We start from the raw sequence: 19,895 nt of genomic DNA on the forward strand, positions 1-19,895 counted from the left end.
GGCAGAGGGAGAAGCAGGCTCCATGCAGGGAGCCCAACTTGGGACTCTATCCCGGGTCTCCAGGATCACGCCCTGGGCTGAAGGCGGCACTAAACCACTGAACCACCCAGGGACCCCCGATACACATTTTATATTGTCCATTAATTCAACAAAACACTTAAATATTTGTATGAAATAGTCATTTTGCTAGTGTTGGAAAAATAATAAGTAGTGGGCAAAGCCTACAGGAAATAGACAGTTCAAGAGAGCTTATAGGGTCTAAGGTTATCCTTTAGATACAAAAGGGCCATTTTGTATCTAAAATTTTTTATGCTTTACAACTCCTTGTCACTCCATCAAAACTTTAGCTATCTATCAGAGAGAAGTTAAGAGTTACTTTAAAATAAGTTGCAATCAGTGGGTTAAAGGACATAGCATCTGATGATGGGGTAAAAAGTGTGTATAATGTCATAGAGAGGGCAAAATGAATAGCAAAACATGCAGGTGATGCGCTGAGTTTTATCTAAGTAGTATATATTATCCTCATTGTCTTAATTGGACGGGTAATGTCAAACCTTTGGACAAAGCTGAAAAAGATTCATACCTAGTAAGGTATGCACTGGTATTTACTGGAAATAAAAGAAATAGAGACTAGAAGAACAATAAAAAATGATCAATCAATGAAACTAAGAGCTGGTTTTTCAAAAAGATAAAACAGGCGTGTCTGGCTGGCTCCATCAGTAAAGCATATGACTATTAATCTTGGGGTCATGAGTTTGAGTCCCACATTGGACATACATATTACATACATAAATAAACATATATATATCAGGGCACCTGGGTAGTATAGTCAGTTAAGCCTTTGACTCTTGGTTTCAGCTCAGGTCATGATCTCAAGGTCATGAGTGCAGAGCCTGCTTGAGATTCTCTCTCTTCCCACCTGTGTGCTCTCTCTCTTTCTCTCTCAAAACAAATCTTTAAAATGTACGTGTATTTTTGAAAGATGAAACTCTCAAACCTTTAGCTACACTAAACGAGACAAAAAGATTTCAATAAATAAAATTAGAAACTAAAGGAGCCATTACAACTGACACTACAGGAATGCATGTGATCAGAAAATAACTGCCATATACAATTATATGCCACCAAATTGGATAACCTAGAAGAAATGAATACATTTCTAGAAGCATAAAACCTACCAAGAATGAATCAAAAAGAATAAATAATATGAATAGGCACCAATGTGTTACACATTAATACTCCATAATGAACAGTGGGCACTGGCTCAAATGTCCCATACTGGTTTTTGCCTTTGAGTCATTCTACATGGTGTTCCTTCTGCCTTATAGGGTTTACCACTTCCCAGCAGTAGGTCCTGGGCAAGTTTCTCAGGCTCATTGACCTCAACTATCTCCCATAGAGAATGGGAAACACATTGGTTGTGATGCTTACCTCATAAGGACATCACAAGGATCAGATGATGTGTGAAAGCATTTTACAAACTGCCAAGTCCTCTGCCCATATGAGCTAATAGAATATAAAACAATGGATGCCAAGGAGTTAAGACAGGGAGGGAACTTAGAAGATAGAAATAACTGCTGTGTGGAAATGGTAGACGTGATTTTTGCTCAACATTCTGGCAAGAGAAACTTTATAAAAGTACAAATTAATTAATAGAGCAAATTGGGGTAAGGGATAGGGAAGAAGGTAATTGAGAAGGGGAGGCCTGGATGTGTTTGGATCCTCTGAAGTCTAGAGAGAGGAAAGTGTGTGTTATCCAGCAGACAATTCCTGCAAGCAACCTGGAGCAATTTTTGCCTGACCCAGACAGATTCAAATCTGGCCTGTGCCATTTTGACATTAAGATTCAGTTTCCTCACCTGTAAAGTGGACATAATAATGGTACCAACCTCAGAGCATTGTGGAGATACTTTAATTCATTTTTTTTGTCACTCAAAAAGATTTCTTAATAATATGGCATTGGACTATAACCAAAATATGAAATAAATATACACAAGTTTATATTGATATAAACAAATGAACAAATAGGGGAGAAAAGGCTAATTTTGCTTTAATAGAATTCCAGATAGGGGCACCTGGCTCAGTGGTTGAATAACTGCCTTTGGCTCAGGTCATGATGCTGGGGTCCTGGGATTGAGTTCTGCATCAGGCTCCCCACGGGGAACTGGCTTCTCCCTCTGCATATGTTTCTGTATCTCTCATGAATGAATAAATAAAATCTTAAAAAAGAAAAAATAAAAGAATTCCTAATAATAGACTCCTCACTTCAGGAGGTGAAGGAAAATCCTCCCCACCCCCTACCCCAAAGGTGGGGTAGATTTAGAGCACACTTCTAAACAACAGAGTGTAGAGAGGGAAACAGTGACTTGGGGCAGCAGACTGGCACACACAACTTTAACTGAGTGACAAAAGTCAGTGATGAAAGTCAGCAGTAATGCTGTGTGAATCTCATGCACCCCCAACTGAGATGGGATGGAAAGGCACAGAAGCACTTCACCACTGTGGTAGTCTTTCCAAAATTCCATATTCCCAGCCTACTCATGACAGAAATATCAGACACACCCAAATTGAGGCTCCTGCAACAAAGTAGCTGACCATGGGATCCCTGGGTGGCGCAGCGGTTTGGCGCCTGCCTTTGGCCCAGGGCGCGATCCTGGAGACCCGGGATTGAATCCCACGTCGGGCTCCCGGTGCATGGAGCCTGCTTCTCCCTCTGCCTGTCTCTGCCTCTCTCTCTCTCTGGGTGTGACTATCATAGATAAATAAAAAAATAATAAAAAAAAAAAAAAAACAAAATAGCTGACCAACACATCCCTTCAAAACTGTCTATCGAGGCCACGGAAAACAAGAATGAGAAGCTGTCCCGCACAAGGCTGGTTCAACACTTGTAAAACAATCGATGTGATTCATCATATCAGCAAGAGAAAAACCAAGAACCATATGATCCTCTCATTAGATGCAGAGAAAGCATTTGACAAAATACAGCATCCATTCCTGATCAAAACTCTTCAGAGTGTAGGGATAGGGGAACATTCCTCGACATCTTAAGCGCCATCTACGAAAAGCCCACAGCAAATATCATTCTCAATGGGGAAGCATTGGGAGCCTTTTCCCTAAGATCAGGAACAAGACAGGGATGTCCACTCTCACCACTGCTATTCAACATAGTACTGGAAGTCCTTGCCTCAGCAATCAGACAACAAAAAGACATTAAAGGCTTTCAAATTGGCAAAGAAGTCAAACTCTCCCTCTTCGCCAATGACATGATACTCTACATAGAAAACCCAAAAGCGGGATCCCTGGGTGGCGCAGCGGTTTGGCGCCTGCCTTTGGCCCAGGGCGTGATCCTGGAGACCCAGGATCGAATCCCACATCAGGCTCCCGGTGCATGGAGCCTGCTTCTCCCTCTGCCTGTGTCTCTGCCTCCCTCTCTTTCTCTCTCTGTGACTATCATAAATGAATAAAAAAAAAAAAAAAAAAAAAAAAGAAAACCCAAAAGCCTCCACCCCAAGATTGCTAGAACTCATACAGCAATTTGGTAGCGTGGCAGGATACAAAATCAATGCCCAGAAATCAATGGCATTTCTATACACTAACAATGAGACTGAAGAAAGAGAAATTAAGGCGTCAATCCCATTTACAATTGCACCCAAAAGCATAAGATACCTAGGAATAAACCTAACCAAAGAGGTAAAGGATCTATACCCTAAAAACGATAGAACACTTCTGAAAGAAATTGAGGAAGACACAAAGAGATGGAAAAATATTCCATGCTCATGGATTGGCAGAACTAATATTGTGAAAATGTCAATGTTACCCAGGGCAATTTACGCGTTTAATGCAATCCCTATCAAAATACCCTGGACTTTCTTCAGAGAGTTAGAACAAATTATTTTAAGATTTGTGTGGAATCAGAAAAGACCCCGAATAGCCAGGGGAATTTTAAAAAAGAAAACCATAGCTGGGGACATAACAATGCCAGATTTCAGGTTGTACTACAAAGCTGTGGTCATCAAGACAGTGTGGTACTGGCACAAAAACAGACACATAGATCAATGGAACAGAACAGAGAACCCAGAAGTGGACCCTGAACTTTATGGTCATCTAATATTCGATAAAGGAGGAAAGACTATCCATTGGAAGAAAGACAGTCTCTTCAATAAATGGTGCTGGGAAAATTGGACATCCACATGCAGAAGAATGAAACTAGACCACTCCCTTTCACCACACACAAAGATAAATTCAAAATGGATGAAAGACCTAAATGTGAGACAAGATTCCATCAAAATCCTAGAGGAGAACACAGGCAACACCCTTTTTGAACTTGGCCACAGTAACTTCTTGCAAGATACATCCACGAAGGCAAAAGAAACAAAAGCAAAAATGAACTATTGGGACTTCATCAAGATAAGAAGCTTTTGCACAGCAAAGGATACAGTCAACCAAACTAAAAGACAACCTACAGAATGGGAGAAGATATTTGCAAATGACATATCAGATAAAGGGCTAGTTTCCAAAATCTATAAAGAACTTATTAAACTCAACACCAAAGAAACAAACAATCCAATCATGAAATGGGCAAATGACATGAAGAGAAATCTCACAGAGGAAGACATGGACATGGCCAACATGCACATGAGAAAATGCTCTGCATCACTTGCCATCAGGGAAATACAAATCAAAACCACAATGAGATACCACCTCACACCAGTGAGAATGGGGAAAATTAACAAGGCAGGAAACAACAAATGTTGGAGAGGATGTGGAGAAAAGGCGAACCCTCTTACACTGTTGGTGGGAATGTGAACTGGTGCAGCCACTCTGGAAAACTGTGTGGAGGTTCCTCAAAGAGTTAAAAATAGATCTGCCCTACGACCCAGCAATTGCACTGTTGGGGATTTACCCCAAAGATACAGATGCAGTGAAACGCCAGGACACCTGCACCCCGATGTTTATGGCAGCAATGTCCACAATAGCCAAACTGTGAAAGAAGCCTCGGTGTCCATCAAGAGATGAATGGATAAAGAAGCTGTGGTCTATGTATACAATGGAATATTCCTCAGCCATTAGAAATGACAAATACCCACCATTTGCTTCGACGTGGATGGAACTGGAGGGTATTATGCTGAGTGAAGTAAGTCAATCGGAGAAGGACAAACAGTGTATGTTCTCATTCATTTGGGGAATATAAATAATAGTGAAAGGGAATATAAAAGAAGGGAGAAGAAATGTGTGGGAAATATCAGGAAGGGAGATAGAACATAAAGACTCCTAACTTTGGGAAACGAACTAGGGGTGGTGGAGGGGGAGGAGGGCGGGGGGTGGGGGTGAATGGGTGATGGGCACTGAGGGGGACACTTGACGGGATGAGCACTGGGTGTTATTCTGTATGTTGGTAAATTGAACACCAATAAAAATTAATTTATTAAAAAAAAAGAGAGAGAGAAGCTGTCCCAGACGAGAGGACATTGGGTAAGCAGGACAACTAAATGCAACATGGTGTCCTAGGTTGGATCCTGCACAGGGAAAGGACATTAAAGGGGAAACTGGCAAAATCAAGTCTGGGGTTTAGCTAACGGAACTAAAACGACATTGTCTTCTTCATAACCACAGTCACGTGAGGTGATCACAATAGAATCTAGGTAGGGGGTATTACTGGAGCTGCCTGTGCCACCTCTGCAACTCTTCTGCAATTTTAAATTTATTTCAAAACAGTTTATTTGAAAGAAAATAAAAATAATCTTTCTTGGGAGCATCTGTTTATGGCTGTGATGGTACCGGGACTGGGGACCCAACAATGAGACAGATATGGTCCCTCATCTTGAATCTACAATGAGTAATGATCCAGAAACAGAAAAGAAAGTGATATATAAAAAGGAATATTGGGGAGTCTAGGTGGCTCATTCAGTTAAGCACCTGACTTTGGCTCAGGTCATGATCTCAGGGTCCTGGGATCAAGCCCCACATTGGGCTCCCTGCTCAGTGGGGAATCTGCTGCTCCCTCTCCTTCTGCTCCTCCCCCCTACTCGTTCTCTCTCTCTCTCTCTCTCTCTCAAATAAATAAATAAATCTTTTTAAAAAATAAAATAGACTATTATTCAGCCATATGAGAAAAGGAAATCCTGCCATTTGGGACAACATGCATCAAGCTCAAAGGCATTATGCTAAGTGACAAAAGTCAGAGAAAGACAAATATCGTGTGATCTCATTTACATGTGGAATCATAAACAAAACAACAACAAAAAAGAACTCCTTGAAACAGAGTGCATTGGTGTACTAGGAGTGGGGGGTGTACCAGGAGTACTAAGGGTGGGGGGAAGGGGGATGGGTGAAGGTAGTCAAAGAGTACAAACTTCTAGTTATAAGATGAATGGACTCTGGAAATCTCAAGTACAGCATGATGACTGTTGTTAACAATACAGCTGACCCTTGAACAACATGGGTTTGGACTGCAAGCATCCACCTATATGCAGGGGTTTTTTTCTTAATAAATACAGTACAGGACTGTAAGTGTATTTTCTCTTCCTTATGATTTTCTTAGTAACATTTCTTTTCTCTAGCTTACTTTATTGTAAGGATACAGTATGTAATATACAAAATGTGTGTTTGGTTGACAGTTTATGTCATCAGTAAGGCTTCAGATCAATAGTAGATTGTTAGTGGTTTCCAAAGAGTCAAAAGTTTTAACTAACCTTACTAGAATAATCATTCTACAATAAGTAGGTAGATCAAATCGTTGCTTTGTACATCTTAAACTTATGCACTGTTATATGTCAATTATATTTTAATAAAGCTAGGAGAAGATAGACTGGAAGACAACCTCCAAAGAAAAAAAAAATACAGATGGTGAATAAGCATCTGAAAAGAGGCTCACCATCACATCCTGGTGGGAATACAAAAATGGTGCACTTTGAAAGACATTATGGCAGTTTGTTACAAGACTAAACATTCTCTTACTGTATGATTCAGCAATCATGCTCCTTTGTATCTATCCAAGTGAGCTGAAAACTTATGTCCACACCAAACCTGTACAGGAATGTTTACCGCAGCTTTATTCACAATTGCCAAAACATGGAAGCAACCAAGATGTCCTTTAATAGGTGAATGGATAAACAAACCCTGGTATACCCATACAATGGAATATTATTCAGCAAAATATGAAGCCATGAAAAGACATGGGGGTAAACTCAAATACATACTGCTAAGTGAAAGAAGCCAGTGTGAATAGACTTTTTCAACTGTATGATTCCAATCATGGGACATTCTGGAAAAGGAAACCTATGGAGACAGTAGAAGGATCAGTGGTTGCCAGGGGTTTAGGGAGAGGGAGGAAGGGATGAGCAAGTGGAGCACAGGGAATTTTTAAGGCAGAGAGACTATCCCGTCTGACACTGTAATGGTGGATACATGTCACTGTGCCTTCCGCAAAACCCACAGACCGTACAGTGCATTGAGTGAATCCTAATGTAAATTATGAACTTTAGTTAATAATAATGCTTCAATATCAATTCACCAATTATAACAAGTGTGCCACACAAATGAAAAATATTAATTATAGGTCTATCTGTGTGTGGGAAGTGAGGAAGATGAGGTACATGGGAACTCCATTTATTTAACAATTTTTCTATAAGCCTAAACTGCTCTTAAAGAGTCTATTAATTTAAAAAATTCAAAGATGGGGGATCCCTGGGTGGCGCAGCGGTTCGGCGCCTGCCTTTGGCCCAGGGCGCGATCCTGGAGACCCGGGATCGAATCCCATGTCGGGCTCCCGGTGCATGGAGCCTGCTTCTCCCTCTGCCTGTGTCTCTACCTCTCTCTCTCTCTCTCTCTCTCTCTCTCTCTGTGACTATCATAAATAAATAATAATAAAAAAAATAAAAATAAAAAAATAAAAAATAAAAAATTCAAAGATGAGAAAAAGATATACCATGAAAACAGAAAAAAAATGAACATAAGAAAGAAAATAACTAGGGAATACTCTGATGCTCTGAGAGAAGCAAGACAGGCAAACACTATCCCTGTCTTCATGTATCATTCATTCATCACCACTGTCTGCTCCAGGAACTGGACCTGAACTTGAGCTTACTGCCTGCAGGGATGAGGAAAGTTTCATGGAGGATCCCAAAGGACAAGTGGGACTCGGCAGATTAGGGGGTAGGTGCATAGTAGTAAATTCATCACAAGAAGGTCTGAAGGCTGGGAAATTTCAGGAAGTGAGAACAGAAAGGAGTATAGTGAGAGATGAGGCCGCTGAAATCAGAGACACCTTGATCTACAACCACATGAAGCCTGAAATTTAACCACAGACAGGAGGAAGGAAGCCACCACAGGATTTCAAAAGAAGAATGATGTGTCCGTGATGAACTTTTTTTTTTTTTTTAAGATTTTATTTCCAAGTAATCTCTATACCCAGTTTGGGGCTCAAACTCACAATCGCAAAATCAAGAGTCTCATGCTCTAAAAGTTGAGCCAGCCAAGTGCCCCCTAAGGTGCTTTTTTTGATCTAGAACTAATTTATATCTTTCCCTAACCCTTTCACAGTTGGCTTTTAATTTATAGGACTGAAATATTGATGAGGATGTGACTTAAGGTCTAAATAACTTTCAACTTGTAAGACTCCATTATGCATAAATTGGACATAGCAAAATTAAAAATTTTTGTGATTCCAAATTGAACACCAATAAAAAATAGATTTATTATTAAAAAAAATTTGTGATTCAAAGGGCATGATTTAAAAAGTAAAAAAGATAACCCACAATGTAGAGAAAAAATTAGAAAATCATGTATCTGATAAGAAACGTATCTAGAATATATAAAGAACTACTACAACTCAATTATAGAAAAGACTTCAATTTAAAAAAAAAAAAAATCACAATCCAAGCTAGCAAAGATGATGACAACAAAGTGACCTGTAAATAAGAAAAGACATTTCAAGTTCAGACCCAGCATGATGACACAAGGAATGTAGGAAAGTGAGTAAACGGATTGAGGAGGATAAATAAGGGAAATGGGAGGAGTTCTATGTAAAAGGCATCTTTGGAAAACAAATAAAACCCAGTGTTTCTGAAGGGGCAGATGAACTGTTCTATTTTCTCAAAGATGCAATAATAGACCTCAGGGACACCTGGGTGGCTCAGTGGTTAAGCGTCTGCCTTGGGTCAGGGTGTGATCCCAGGGTTCCAGAATCGAATTCCACATGGCGCTCCCGATGCCAGGAGCCTACTCCTCCCTCTGCCTACGTCTCTGCCTCTCTCTGTGGTGTCTCATGAATAAATAAATTTTTAAAAAGAAAAGAAAGAGCTCAGTTCATCTTGGGCCTGGCCCCAGGACCTCTCAGGGCTCAGCCCAAGCCCCCCCCCCGCCCCCACCCAGGCATCAGCACCTCCTGACCCCCCGGGTAGACACAATCCTGCTCCCGCGGCGGGGGTGAGGGTGAGGGTGGGGGTGGGGGTGGGGGTGGGGGCGAGGTCTCCTCTCCGGGCTGCAGGAGATGGGCGTGGAGGCGGGGAGGCCGGCTCCGGGCCGCCGGGAAACGATCGCCCTGAGATTCCGTGGGTGACCTCCAGAGGGCGCGTGGCTCCACGCTGAGCTGCACCCCCCAACCCCCCTCCCCCCCCAGTCTAAACCCGGAAAGGAGATTACAGTTTCGGTTTCCCAATGACGGCGGCCGCAACGACTCCCTGAAAAAAGCAGATCTGAGACCTAGAAAGTGCGCCCGGCCCCTGGAGGAAGGCGAGTCCAGCCCCCTCTAAAGGCAGGGACAGACGCCGAGAGAACTGCTGCGGGGGGCGGCGGCGGGGGATGGCCCTGCCGCAGAAGTTGTACGAAACCCCCGCGGACCAGCTACCCGCCTTCGTGGAGCAGAGCCTGCAGCCCGAGGGGGGCTGGAAGGAGGAGGTGAAGGACGCCTGGCAGAGAATCGAGCGCTTCTTCCGGGAACAGTGCTTCCGCGATGAGCTGGTTCTAGAGCGGGAGGTGAGGGTGCTGAAGGTGGTGAAGGTGAGCGGGGGCGGGGCGGGGCGCATCCCAGCCCTGTGGCCAGGGACCATGTGACCCCGGAGGGGAGGCCATTTCATCTCTGGATCCCCCTCTGTCACCCAGACTCGGGGTTTTTTGGTTTATTTTAATTTTTATTTTTTTTTATTGGCGTTCAGTTTGCCAGCATATAGCATAACACCCGGTGCTCATCCCGCCAGTGCCCCCATCAGTGCCCATCACCCGGTCGCCCCAACTACCCACCCACCTCCGCTTCCACTACCCCTTGTTCAGTTCCCAGAGATCGGTGTGTCTCCTGTTTTGTCACCCTCACTGATATATTCCCTCATTTCGCCATTCCCTTTATTGCCTTTCACTAGTTTTTATATTCCCCAAATGAATGAGACCATATCAAGTTTGTCCTTTTCCGATGGACTCATTTCACTCAGCATAAGTCCCTCCAGGTGCGTCCACGTCGGGGCTAATGGTGGGTATTTGTCGTTTCTCACGGCTGAGTAATATTCCCTTGTAGCCGTGGACCACATCGTCTTTATCCATTCATCTCTCGATGGACCCCGAGGCTCCCTCCACAGTTTGGCTATTGTGGACATTGCTGCCATAAACATAGGGTGCAGGTGTCCCCGCATTCCACCGCATCTGTATCTTACCCAGACTCGTTTTAAGGAATAAATGTGGGAAAGTGCTTTTATTTTTTTCTCAAAGATTTTTTTATTTATTTATGCAAGTTAATCTTTTTTTTCTTAAATCTATGATTTTTTTTTTAAGATTTTACTTATTTATTCATGAGAGAGAGAGAGAGAGAGAGACAGGCAGAGACACAGGCAGAGGGAGAAGCAGCCTCCACGCAGGGAGCCCGACGCGGGACCCATCCCAGGACTCCAGGATCACGCCCCGGGCTGCAGGCAGTGCTAAACCGCTGCGCCACCCAGGCTGCCCGGGAAGGTGCTTTTAAACTGTAAATTATGTCTCTGCCTCTCTCTCTCTCTCTGTGACTATCATAAATAAATAAATAAAAATTTAAAAAAAAATTTAAACTGTAAATTATCCTACCAATCCGAAGGAGGAGGATGATCTGGATGATGATAATTTGGGATCCAGCTGATTGCCAGGGTGGCAGATGGAATATTTATAACAGGCTTCTCCAAAATGTGTGCTTTTGTTCCTTTTTTTAAGAAAACCTTGGTTAAGCATGGGATGCTTTATTTCCATTCAGGTCATGATCTCAGGGTCGGGAGGTGAAGAGATAGAGCCCTACTGGGCCTCCAGGCTCGGCTCCAAGTCCTCCATCTCCCTACCTCTCTGCCCCTCACTCCACTTGTGCTCTTTCTCATGCCTCTTGCTCTCGCTCTAAAAAAATCTTTAAAAAAGAAAACCTGGGCACCTGAGTGGCTCAGTCAGTTAGGTGTCCGCCTTGGGCTCAGGTCATGATCCCAGGGTCCTGGGATCAAGTCTGGCATCGGACTGCACACTCAGTGGGAAGCCTGTTTCTCCCTCTCTTGCTCCCCCTGCTTGTACTCCCTCTCTGTCAGGTAATTAAAATATTTTTTTAAGTTTTTTTTTTTTAAGATTTTATTTATTTATTCGTGAGAAAGAGAGAGAGAGAGACAGACAGACAGAGGGAGAAGCAGGCTCCATGCACCGGGAGCCGGACGTGGGATTTGATCCCGGGTCTCCAGGATCGCGCCCTGGGCCAAAGGCAGGTGCCAAACCGCTGCGCCACCCAGGGATCCCCAATTAAAATATTTTTTAAAAGAAAAAAGAAAACTGGGACACCTGGGTGGCCCAACGATTGGGCATTTGCCTTCATCTCAGGGTGTGATCCTTGGGTTCCAGGTTCGAGTTCTGCACCAGGCTCCCTGCATGGAGCCTGCTTCTCCCTCTGCCTGTGTCTCTGCCTTTCTCTCTGTGTGTCTCTTATGAATAAGTAAGTAAAATCTTTAAAAAAAGAAAAAAGAAGAAAGAAAGAAAGAAAAAAGAAAAAAGAAAACCTACTGTACTCTCATAGTCATAATCTATATTTTTCTTCTAAAATGGCACTATATTTAGTTGTATTAGAATGTACCTAGCAATTATGAGTACTTCATGGGTTAATGGATTTTTAGGGGCTGACCATGTAATTCAACACTCACTTATAGCCTTAGAACTAGGACAGCTAAGGCAAAACCACACTAGCGACCTGTTTTACACCTTAGCACCACAATAGCATCCTGTCTAGCAGTCTCTGTGGGGATTTTTCCTGGAAAGTACTACATTGTAACTCAACTTTTAACACATCACCCTAAATCAGGTGTCTTGATCATCATCGGTCTAGCTTTTGCCAATTTTTGCCAGATGAAAGATATCTGTTAACCTAAAAAAAAAAAAAAAAAAAAAAACAACCAGTTATTTTACCAGCAAAATGAGTTTAATAGGAGTAACAAGAATGGTAACTCAGCACAGGCCAGCTATGGCCAGACCATAGGAAAGTCCAACACACAAAAAAAGAATTTAGGAAGAAGGAAGAGGAAGTTGGAGAGATTATTTTGAAGGAAAGCCTATTCAGAGTGATGAGACTTTCTCATTGGCTGAATTGCTGGGGTAGTCAATTTCTTATAGAAAATGCAATGTACATCTTTTCATGTTAGGGCCTGTATTTTTTTTTTAAGATTTCATTTATTCATGAGAGACACACAGAGAGAAGCAGAGACATAGGCAGAGGGAGAAACAAGCTCCACATGGGGAGCCCAATGTGGGACTCCATCCTGGGACCCCTGGATCATGACCTGAGCCAAAGGCAGATGCTCAACCACTAAGCCACCCAGGCACCCTGGAGCCTATAATTGAGGTTTCTTTCCTATTTACAGTTCTGTTGGGGAGTCTGTAATTGATGGTTCCTATATTTGGCATTCAGTTCCACTACTCTTCCTGAGGGCCTCGCCCTCTGGCCTCAGACTCTGTTTTGTGAGGCTTCCCTTAATTTTCATACATCTAATTATTAAGTAAATCAAGCCTAATGGAGGGGGGTGGTATTGTTAGGAACTAGTTGGACATTTAGGTAGTCAGCGCCAGGGTACCCCACAAGAAAACAGGGAACCAGGACACCTAACACAAAACCACACTAGCATCCTGTTTTACATCTTAGCACAATAGCATCCCGTCTAGCAGTCTCTGCAGGAGTGACTTTTACAAAACATCCTGAAACAAAACTACCTTAAACCATTGGTCGTTATCACAAGTTGAGACAGTTGGTGTCCAAATGTCCAAAAGACAATCAGCACGTGAACAATAACCCAATAGGTATACAGGTGCATGATCAAAGCCCTGAGTGGCACACCTGAGTGGCCAATCCACAAAGGGCCCACACTCAGGATGCTCAAGATTGTTCTGCAAAAGAGCTTATAAAAATCTGTAGATTTGAATGCCAAAATGGCAACCTCTTGGGTCCCCTCCCTCTCCATGAGCTTTGCACTATTGCTCAATAAACTTTGCTTTGCTGCCCACCATTCTTTGTCTGGTCTACCTCTTCATTCTTCAAAATGGTGTGACCAAGAATCCCTGGCCTGAGGGGATACAAATCCTGTAACATTGTGGCTGCCAAAGAAAGGATATGCAGCTTTAAAGAACTGCAAGAGAAAAAAAGAAAGAATTGCAAGAGAATACCAAGCAAATTCCTTTTTGAGCGCAGAGCCCAACACAGGGCTCGATCCCATGACCCCGAGATCATGCTCTGAACCAAAATCAACAGTAGGTCACCCAACTGACTGAGCCACCCAGGCACCCCAAAGAATCTATAAATAAAAGATTCAGGTGTCATCAGCAAAGCATGAGCTTCCAAATGGAATTTCAAGAAGTACAAACTATTGTAGTTGCTTAAAAAGATACAAACTCTGTGCTTCTGGGCTCTGGCTTTTCCACATATCTGAACTTCCTAGAGTAATTGAAATGTATGCTACTATAGAGCTCCATGAGTATCTTTGCTTTCAGGACCTAAAACCAAATAAGGAAGTCCCCATTAGACTCAGAAATGGGATGCATAGTCTCTACAGGATGAGTTTGAAAGTGTTCAAGTATTTTAACATATGTTCCAAATAAAGCTCTTCTATGGATTTGAAGATGCTGTGTTTCCATTGGAGACCTGCCATTTATGTTACTTCAAATACTCATGTCTTGAAGTTCCCATTCTCACCTTTATGGGTGTATGTCAAGTGGTGACTATTTGGAGAAGGGAAAAAAATCACTTTCCTTTTCCTCTTGTTCTTTCAATGATCTTTATTTCTAGAAGTTTAAATACTCCTACAATAACTATGTCCAACTATTATCAAAAATGCCTAGAGCCAGCACTGGATGTTATACTATGTGCTGGCAGATTGAATTTAAATTTTTAAAAAATGCCTAGAGCCAAATATTTATGGAGTTAAACACCCTATAAACATTGGTAAACCAGCAATAGCAAAAAGGACACATATTTGTAACAAATGTTTGTTTCTATATGAAGAGGAAGGAAGAGGTTACATAATTCAACAGTTCTTTGTCTTTCTGGAACTGGTTGAGCACTAGATTTTCTTAATTGCATCTACTATTTCAGGTTTCATCTCTCTCTGTTGTGGTGAGGGTGCTGTAATTTTCTTGAGTTTGATGTACTGATTTCATTGGATTTCCTACTATGAGTGGCCTGGAGAGTCTTCTAGGACCAGAAGTAACTTTTTCAAAGACATCTCTTGCTGGGCCTGATCACTGCCACCCACTAACATCCATATTCTTCCTTTTTTTTTTTTTTTCTGCTATTTTGTTTCATTGGGTGAAGGAAGCTGGTGCCAAAATTAAGGTTGCATAGGAATCTGAAGTCAAAAATCCCTCATGATTTTCAAAAACTAATGCTAGTAATTTCTGGTGCCAGCCAAGATGAAGTAAGGAGTACAAACGCTCTCACACACAAATTGCAGCTAAAACTCTGGACAGACACCAAAAAGCAAGAATCTGAGAACTCTGAAAAGTAAACAGCAGACAAATTGGGGACTGAAGTCAAAACTTGAGGGACAACCTATAAGAAAGGTGATTACAGTAGAGCAAACTAGTAATATGTGGAACAGCATGGATGTCGAAAGCACTGTACTAGGGGCGCCTGGGTGGCCCAGTCGGTTTAGATAACTGCCTTTTGATCTCAGCTCAGGTCCTAATCTCAGGGTTGTAAGTTCAAGCCCTATATTGGGCTCCACTTAAAAAAGGGGGGGAGGGCTGTGCTAAATGAAAAGAGACAAGCCAGCTTCAAAAAGTCACATACATGGGGATCCCTTGGTGGCTCAGCAGTTTAGTGCCAGCCTTTGACCCAGGACGTGATCCTAGAGTCCCAGGATCGAGTCCCGCATCGGGCTCCCCGCATGAAGCCTGCTTCTCCCTCTGCCTGTGTCTCTGCCTCTGTGTGTGTGTGTTTCTCATGAATAAATAAATAAAATCTTAAAAAAAAAAAAAAACTCACATACACTGTGATTGCATCCGTATCATTCTCGGGATGACAGGATTACCGAAATAGAAAAGAGATTAGTGGTTTCTAGGGTTTGGGGATGGTCCGGGGAGGGAAGTGGGTATGGTTCTAAAGGAGTTAAAGGAGGAAGTAGAGTGGAATTGTTCTGTATCTTGATTTCAGTGGCGATTACAGGAATCTACACATGTGATAAAATGTCTTAGCACTACATGCAGTGTATTGGTGTTGATTTGCTGGCTATATTTACGTAAGACATGACCATTGGGAGGAAACTGGGTGAAGAGCACAGCTGACCTCTCTAAACTATCTTTCTGCAAATCTATAATTATTTCCAAATAAAATCAACTTATTGTATGTGGGACAGAGAAGGGCCACCCCCCTTCTTTGCCTACTGAAGGAGCCCTCCAGGTCTCCTTCCTCAGAGGACATGTTCATTTCAGGTTGTTTAGACAAGGAGCAGAGACCACCCCTCAGAACTGCCGGGATTTAGAGGTTGAAGGTGCCATGGCAGGCATAGCAACAACCACTGAAATGTGGGTGGGAGTCTTTAAAAAAACACTCCCCAGGACATTGGTTGCCTTTATTTTTTTCTTTTAAAGATTTTATGTATTTATTTGAGAGAAAGAGATTGAGAGCACCAGCAGGGGGAGAAAAAGGGGGAGAAGCAGGGTCCCCAGTGAGCAGAGAGCCCGATGTGGAACTCGATCCCAGGACCCCGGGGTCATGTCCTGAGCTGAAGGCAGATGCCCAACCGACTGAGCCACCCAGACACCCCCCGTGGTTGCCTTTCTACACTTCAATCTCTGCTTTTCTTGTTGAGATTTCTTTTGACCAAATACTAGGCACATGTGGTTTTCTGGTTCATTCTCTGCCAAGTGCATCAGCACTAAGTGGCAGAAAGGACCTGGCAAGAGGACAATGGCTTGCAAATGAATTAAGGGCAGGTAGGATTTTCCATCCTCTGTCCCCCTCTGGTGGGGGAACCCCATCATCGCCTTGTGCCTGGATTTGGATGCTTGTCCATAACATTCAGATTCCTTTTCCTGCTTGTTTCTTATCCAAGAGGAAAGATTTATGATGCACCTTTCAAGGCTACACCTGGGCCTCATTCTCTGAACATGCCTGCTGCCGATGCACTAGGGTTTCCAGCATCCCTGCATAAACACACATGCGCACACATGAAGTGTGAAAAATATATTTGTGCATACACACTAAATGTATGTACAAAATTTATATGTAAAAATATGCTTGCCAGAGCTGCCCGGTAGAACTTTCCTAGTGATGGAAATGTTCTATACATGCTCTTCCCATCACTCTCTGTGGGTGGCTGTTGAGCAGTTGAAGTGAGTCTAGTATGGCTGAAAAGCTGAATTTTTATTTTTTTATTTTTTATATAAAGGTTTTTTTGAAGATTTTATTTATTTATTCATGAGAGACACACAGAGAGAGAGAGAGAGAGAGAGAGAGGCAGAGACACAGGCAGAGGGAGAAGCAGGCTCCATGCAGGGAGCCTGATGTGGGACTCGATCCCGGGTCTCCAAAATCAGGCCCTGGGTTCAAGGCGGCGCTAAACTGCTGAGCCACCTGGGCTGCCCAAAACTGAATTTTTAAATTTCATTACACCTAAATGGAAATAGCCACATGTGGCTCTTGGCTACCATATTGGATACCATGTGTTTAGGCATCAAGCATCTCTGGGATGATCTATAAGAAGCTGGTAACTATGGGTGCCTGAGGTGCCCATGGCACTTTACATTTCATTTATATCCTTTGAATAGTTTATTATGTACTTAATTTTTCTAACTCAACTAAAAGATGTGGTCAGCAAAGTCCCCACCAGTAGGGAGGAGGAGACCAAAGGCTCCTTTTGGCACCCGTGTAAACAGCTTAACATGGGTGCTGCTGGCTTCACCCCGACCTCAAAGCTCCAGGCCCTGAGGGAAGTGGAGCTTCAACATCAATGTCCTCCACAGGGTGGCTCTTCTGGGAAGGGGACAACGTTGAACTACAGCTCTGATGTGGACTTGGTTTTATTCCTGAGCTGCTTCTCTAGCTTCCAAGACCAAGCAGCACACCGCAGATCAATCATCAGCTTCATCAAGAAAAGACTGATTCAGCATAGCAAGAACCTGGCCTACAGCATCACCATCATCCCTCAGAAAGAGACAACCAGGGTCCCCCGCTCCCTGTCCTTCCAGGTCCAGGCCAGAAAGACCAGTGAAGTCATTGGAGTGGATGTGCTCCCAGCTTATGATGCTCTGGGTAAAGACAATGATGGTTTGAGGCCAGGGAAGCTAGCCAGGGACCCTTCACTGATCTGGCCTTGGGGAGGTTTAGAAAAGTAGAAACCAGCGGGGAGAAAGTAGAGTTTGCTTTTTTTCTAGGGGGCTGCAACTAGAGCTGTACCTGGGAGTTCAGTCCTTCCATAAATGCATGTGCTACCATGTCCCATGTTGGGGAGATAGGGGACATCTGGATTCCCACCCAACCCAAGGAGGAGTCTCTTCTCTGACCCTCTGAGAAACACCAGGACAAGTGAGCACGTCGAGGTCTTTGGAGTTAGATGGCAATCGTTTAAAATCATTTAAAAAACAGGACCCTTAATATTTTTAAATTTTGGCTTGATTTACTAACTGTGATCTTGGATAAGATCTAACACCTCCAAGATTCAATGCACCAACCTGTTAAGTGGGATAATATTAGGCTGAACCATAGGAAATTGACAATATTTGACCGTGTTTGATCTACAAACACTGGCACTCCCTGTGGTTCCTCTTAATTTTACCTACTTCATGGAGCTGTTCTAAGGATTCCATGAGCTTAGCCCAGTGTCTGACACATGGTAAGTCTTTGGCCGCTGTGAATTATTTAAAATCTCTGTGACTTCTGAGGGCGTTCCCAAGCCCTATAAGCTTCCACTTGTTTTATGGTAAAGTGGGGAAAGAATGCGGTAGTAAGGACTGTGTGAGATAATTTATGAACACTCTATACCTAGCAGTTTTTTTCCCCATATTCCTCTCCTCAAAGGATGGATTTTCTTGAACCAGGTCCTTTTCTCTCCCAGGACATTTTTCCTCCGACTTTAAACCATCACCAGAAATCTATGAAGATTTAATAACCAGTGGTGGCCCCCCAGGGGAGTTCTCACCAAGCTTCACAGAGTTGCAGAGGCACTTTGTGAAAAGTTGCCCTGTTAAGCTGAAGAACCTCCTACGGATGGTGAAGCACTGGTATCTGCAGGTACAGGGCTGGGTGCAGGGGCAAGAGGGAGGGCGTGCACATACTAACATTTTTTTTTTAAGAGAAAAAGATGGGGGGCCCCAGGCGGCTCAAACGATTAAATGTCTGCCTTTGGCTCAGGTCATGATCCTGGGACCCAGTCCCTTGTGGGGCTCCCTGCTGGGTGGGGGGTCTGCTTCTCCCACTGCCCCTCCCCCTCTCCCTGCTTGTGTGCTCTCTCCCTTGCTCTCTCTCTCAAGTAAATAAATCTTTGAAAATAAAAAAACCCCACATAGGTTGATGAGGCCCAGAAGGTCCATGAGAGGCTCCAATTTTCTCTTTCATTGAAATTTTCATGGCTGCAGGATGTAATCCATCTAGAAACCAGGACATAATCTATCTAGAGACCAGGCTGCTGGGCCCATTTCAAATTTCATGGATGTGGTATATAATCCAAATGTAAAATAGAGTTGACAAAGTAGTTCTTTTTATTTTACTATTTTTGTTTGTTTTTATGCAAGCTCTACACCTAACGTGGGGCTTGAACTCACAACCCTGAGATCAAGAGTCCCATGTTCTATCACCTGAGCCAGCCAGATGTTCCTGAAATTGACAAAGTATTACTGGGACCTGGAAATAGAGAGACATGAAAATTCTCAATTCCCAGGGTAGCATCTCATATTCATTCTCTCTCCCTCCCTCCCTCCCTCCTTCTTTTCTTCTCTCCCTCTCTCCCCAACCTTGAAGTGCTTGAAACCTAAATATCGAAACGCAGCATTGCCCCCAAAATATGCATTTGAGCTATTGACTATCTACGCCTGGGAAATAGGTACAGACAAAAGCGACAACTTCAACCTGGATGAAGGGTTTAGAGCTGTGATGGAACTCCTCCTAGATTATGAAGACATCTGCATATATTGGACCAAGTACTATGATTTCCAAAATGAGACTGTCAGAATCTATATCAAACAACAGTTGAAAGAATGCAGGTGAGTGTGTTGGTTGCATTAATTTCAGCTGCCAGGAATGGAAAAACCCAACTCATACAGTTTTTAAATTAAGGAGAATTTATTGGCTTTTGTAACTGAGAAGTCCAAGGATAAATGAAGCTTCAGGTATAGTGTGATACAAATGGTCACTATTTCATCAGGGTCCCATTCTGTGAAATCACTCAGCCTGTCCCTCCCCTGGGTTTTGCCTCTGAATTCAGGCTAACATA

General features: G+C 43.0%; 1 protein-coding gene across 3 annotated transcripts; it reads left to right on the top strand.

The window, feature by feature from the left end:
• Positions 1-9,608: 9,608 nt before the first annotated feature.
• LOC140597643 (2'-5'-oligoadenylate synthase-like protein 2) lies at positions 9,609-19,884 on the top strand. 3 transcript variants are annotated; one of them, XM_072746454.1, is made up of 4 exons: positions 9,609-9,999; positions 17,431-17,719; positions 18,522-18,697; positions 19,506-19,884. In XM_072746454.1, exons 1-4 carry the CDS (start codon positions 9,802-9,804, stop codon positions 19,554-19,556), a joined length of 714 nt encoding a protein of 237 aa, XP_072602555.1. In that variant the 5' UTR covers positions 9,609-9,801; the 3' UTR covers positions 19,557-19,884. The 3 variants fall into 3 exon arrangements, with proteins under 3 accessions (XP_072602555.1, XP_072602553.1, XP_072602554.1); XM_072746452.1 differs by having other exon boundaries at positions 9,614-9,999; positions 19,424-19,879; XM_072746453.1 differs by having other exon boundaries at positions 9,614-9,975; positions 19,424-19,879.
• The last annotated feature ends 11 nt before the right edge of the window (positions 19,885-19,895 follow it).

This window comes from Vulpes vulpes, unplaced genomic scaffold (genome assembly GCF_048418805.1).
Source record: "Vulpes vulpes isolate BD-2025 unplaced genomic scaffold, VulVul3 u000000859, whole genome shotgun sequence".
In the NCBI taxonomy this organism is placed as follows: Eukaryota; Metazoa; Chordata; class Mammalia; order Carnivora; family Canidae; genus Vulpes; species Vulpes vulpes.

Coding starts and splice junctions, on each gene's coding strand:
- LOC140597643 (XM_072746452.1), top strand. CDS start 9,802: ATGGCCCTGCCGCAGAAGTTGTACGAAACCCCCGCGGACCAGCTACCC. Junction 10,000..17,430: donor GGGTGCTGAAGGTGGTGAAG/GTGAGCGGGGGC, acceptor TGTCCTCCACAG/GGTGGCTCTTCTGGGAAGGG. Junction 18,698..19,423: donor TGAAGCACTGGTATCTGCAG/GTACAGGGCTGG, acceptor CCAACCTTGAAG/TGCTTGAAACCTAAATATCG.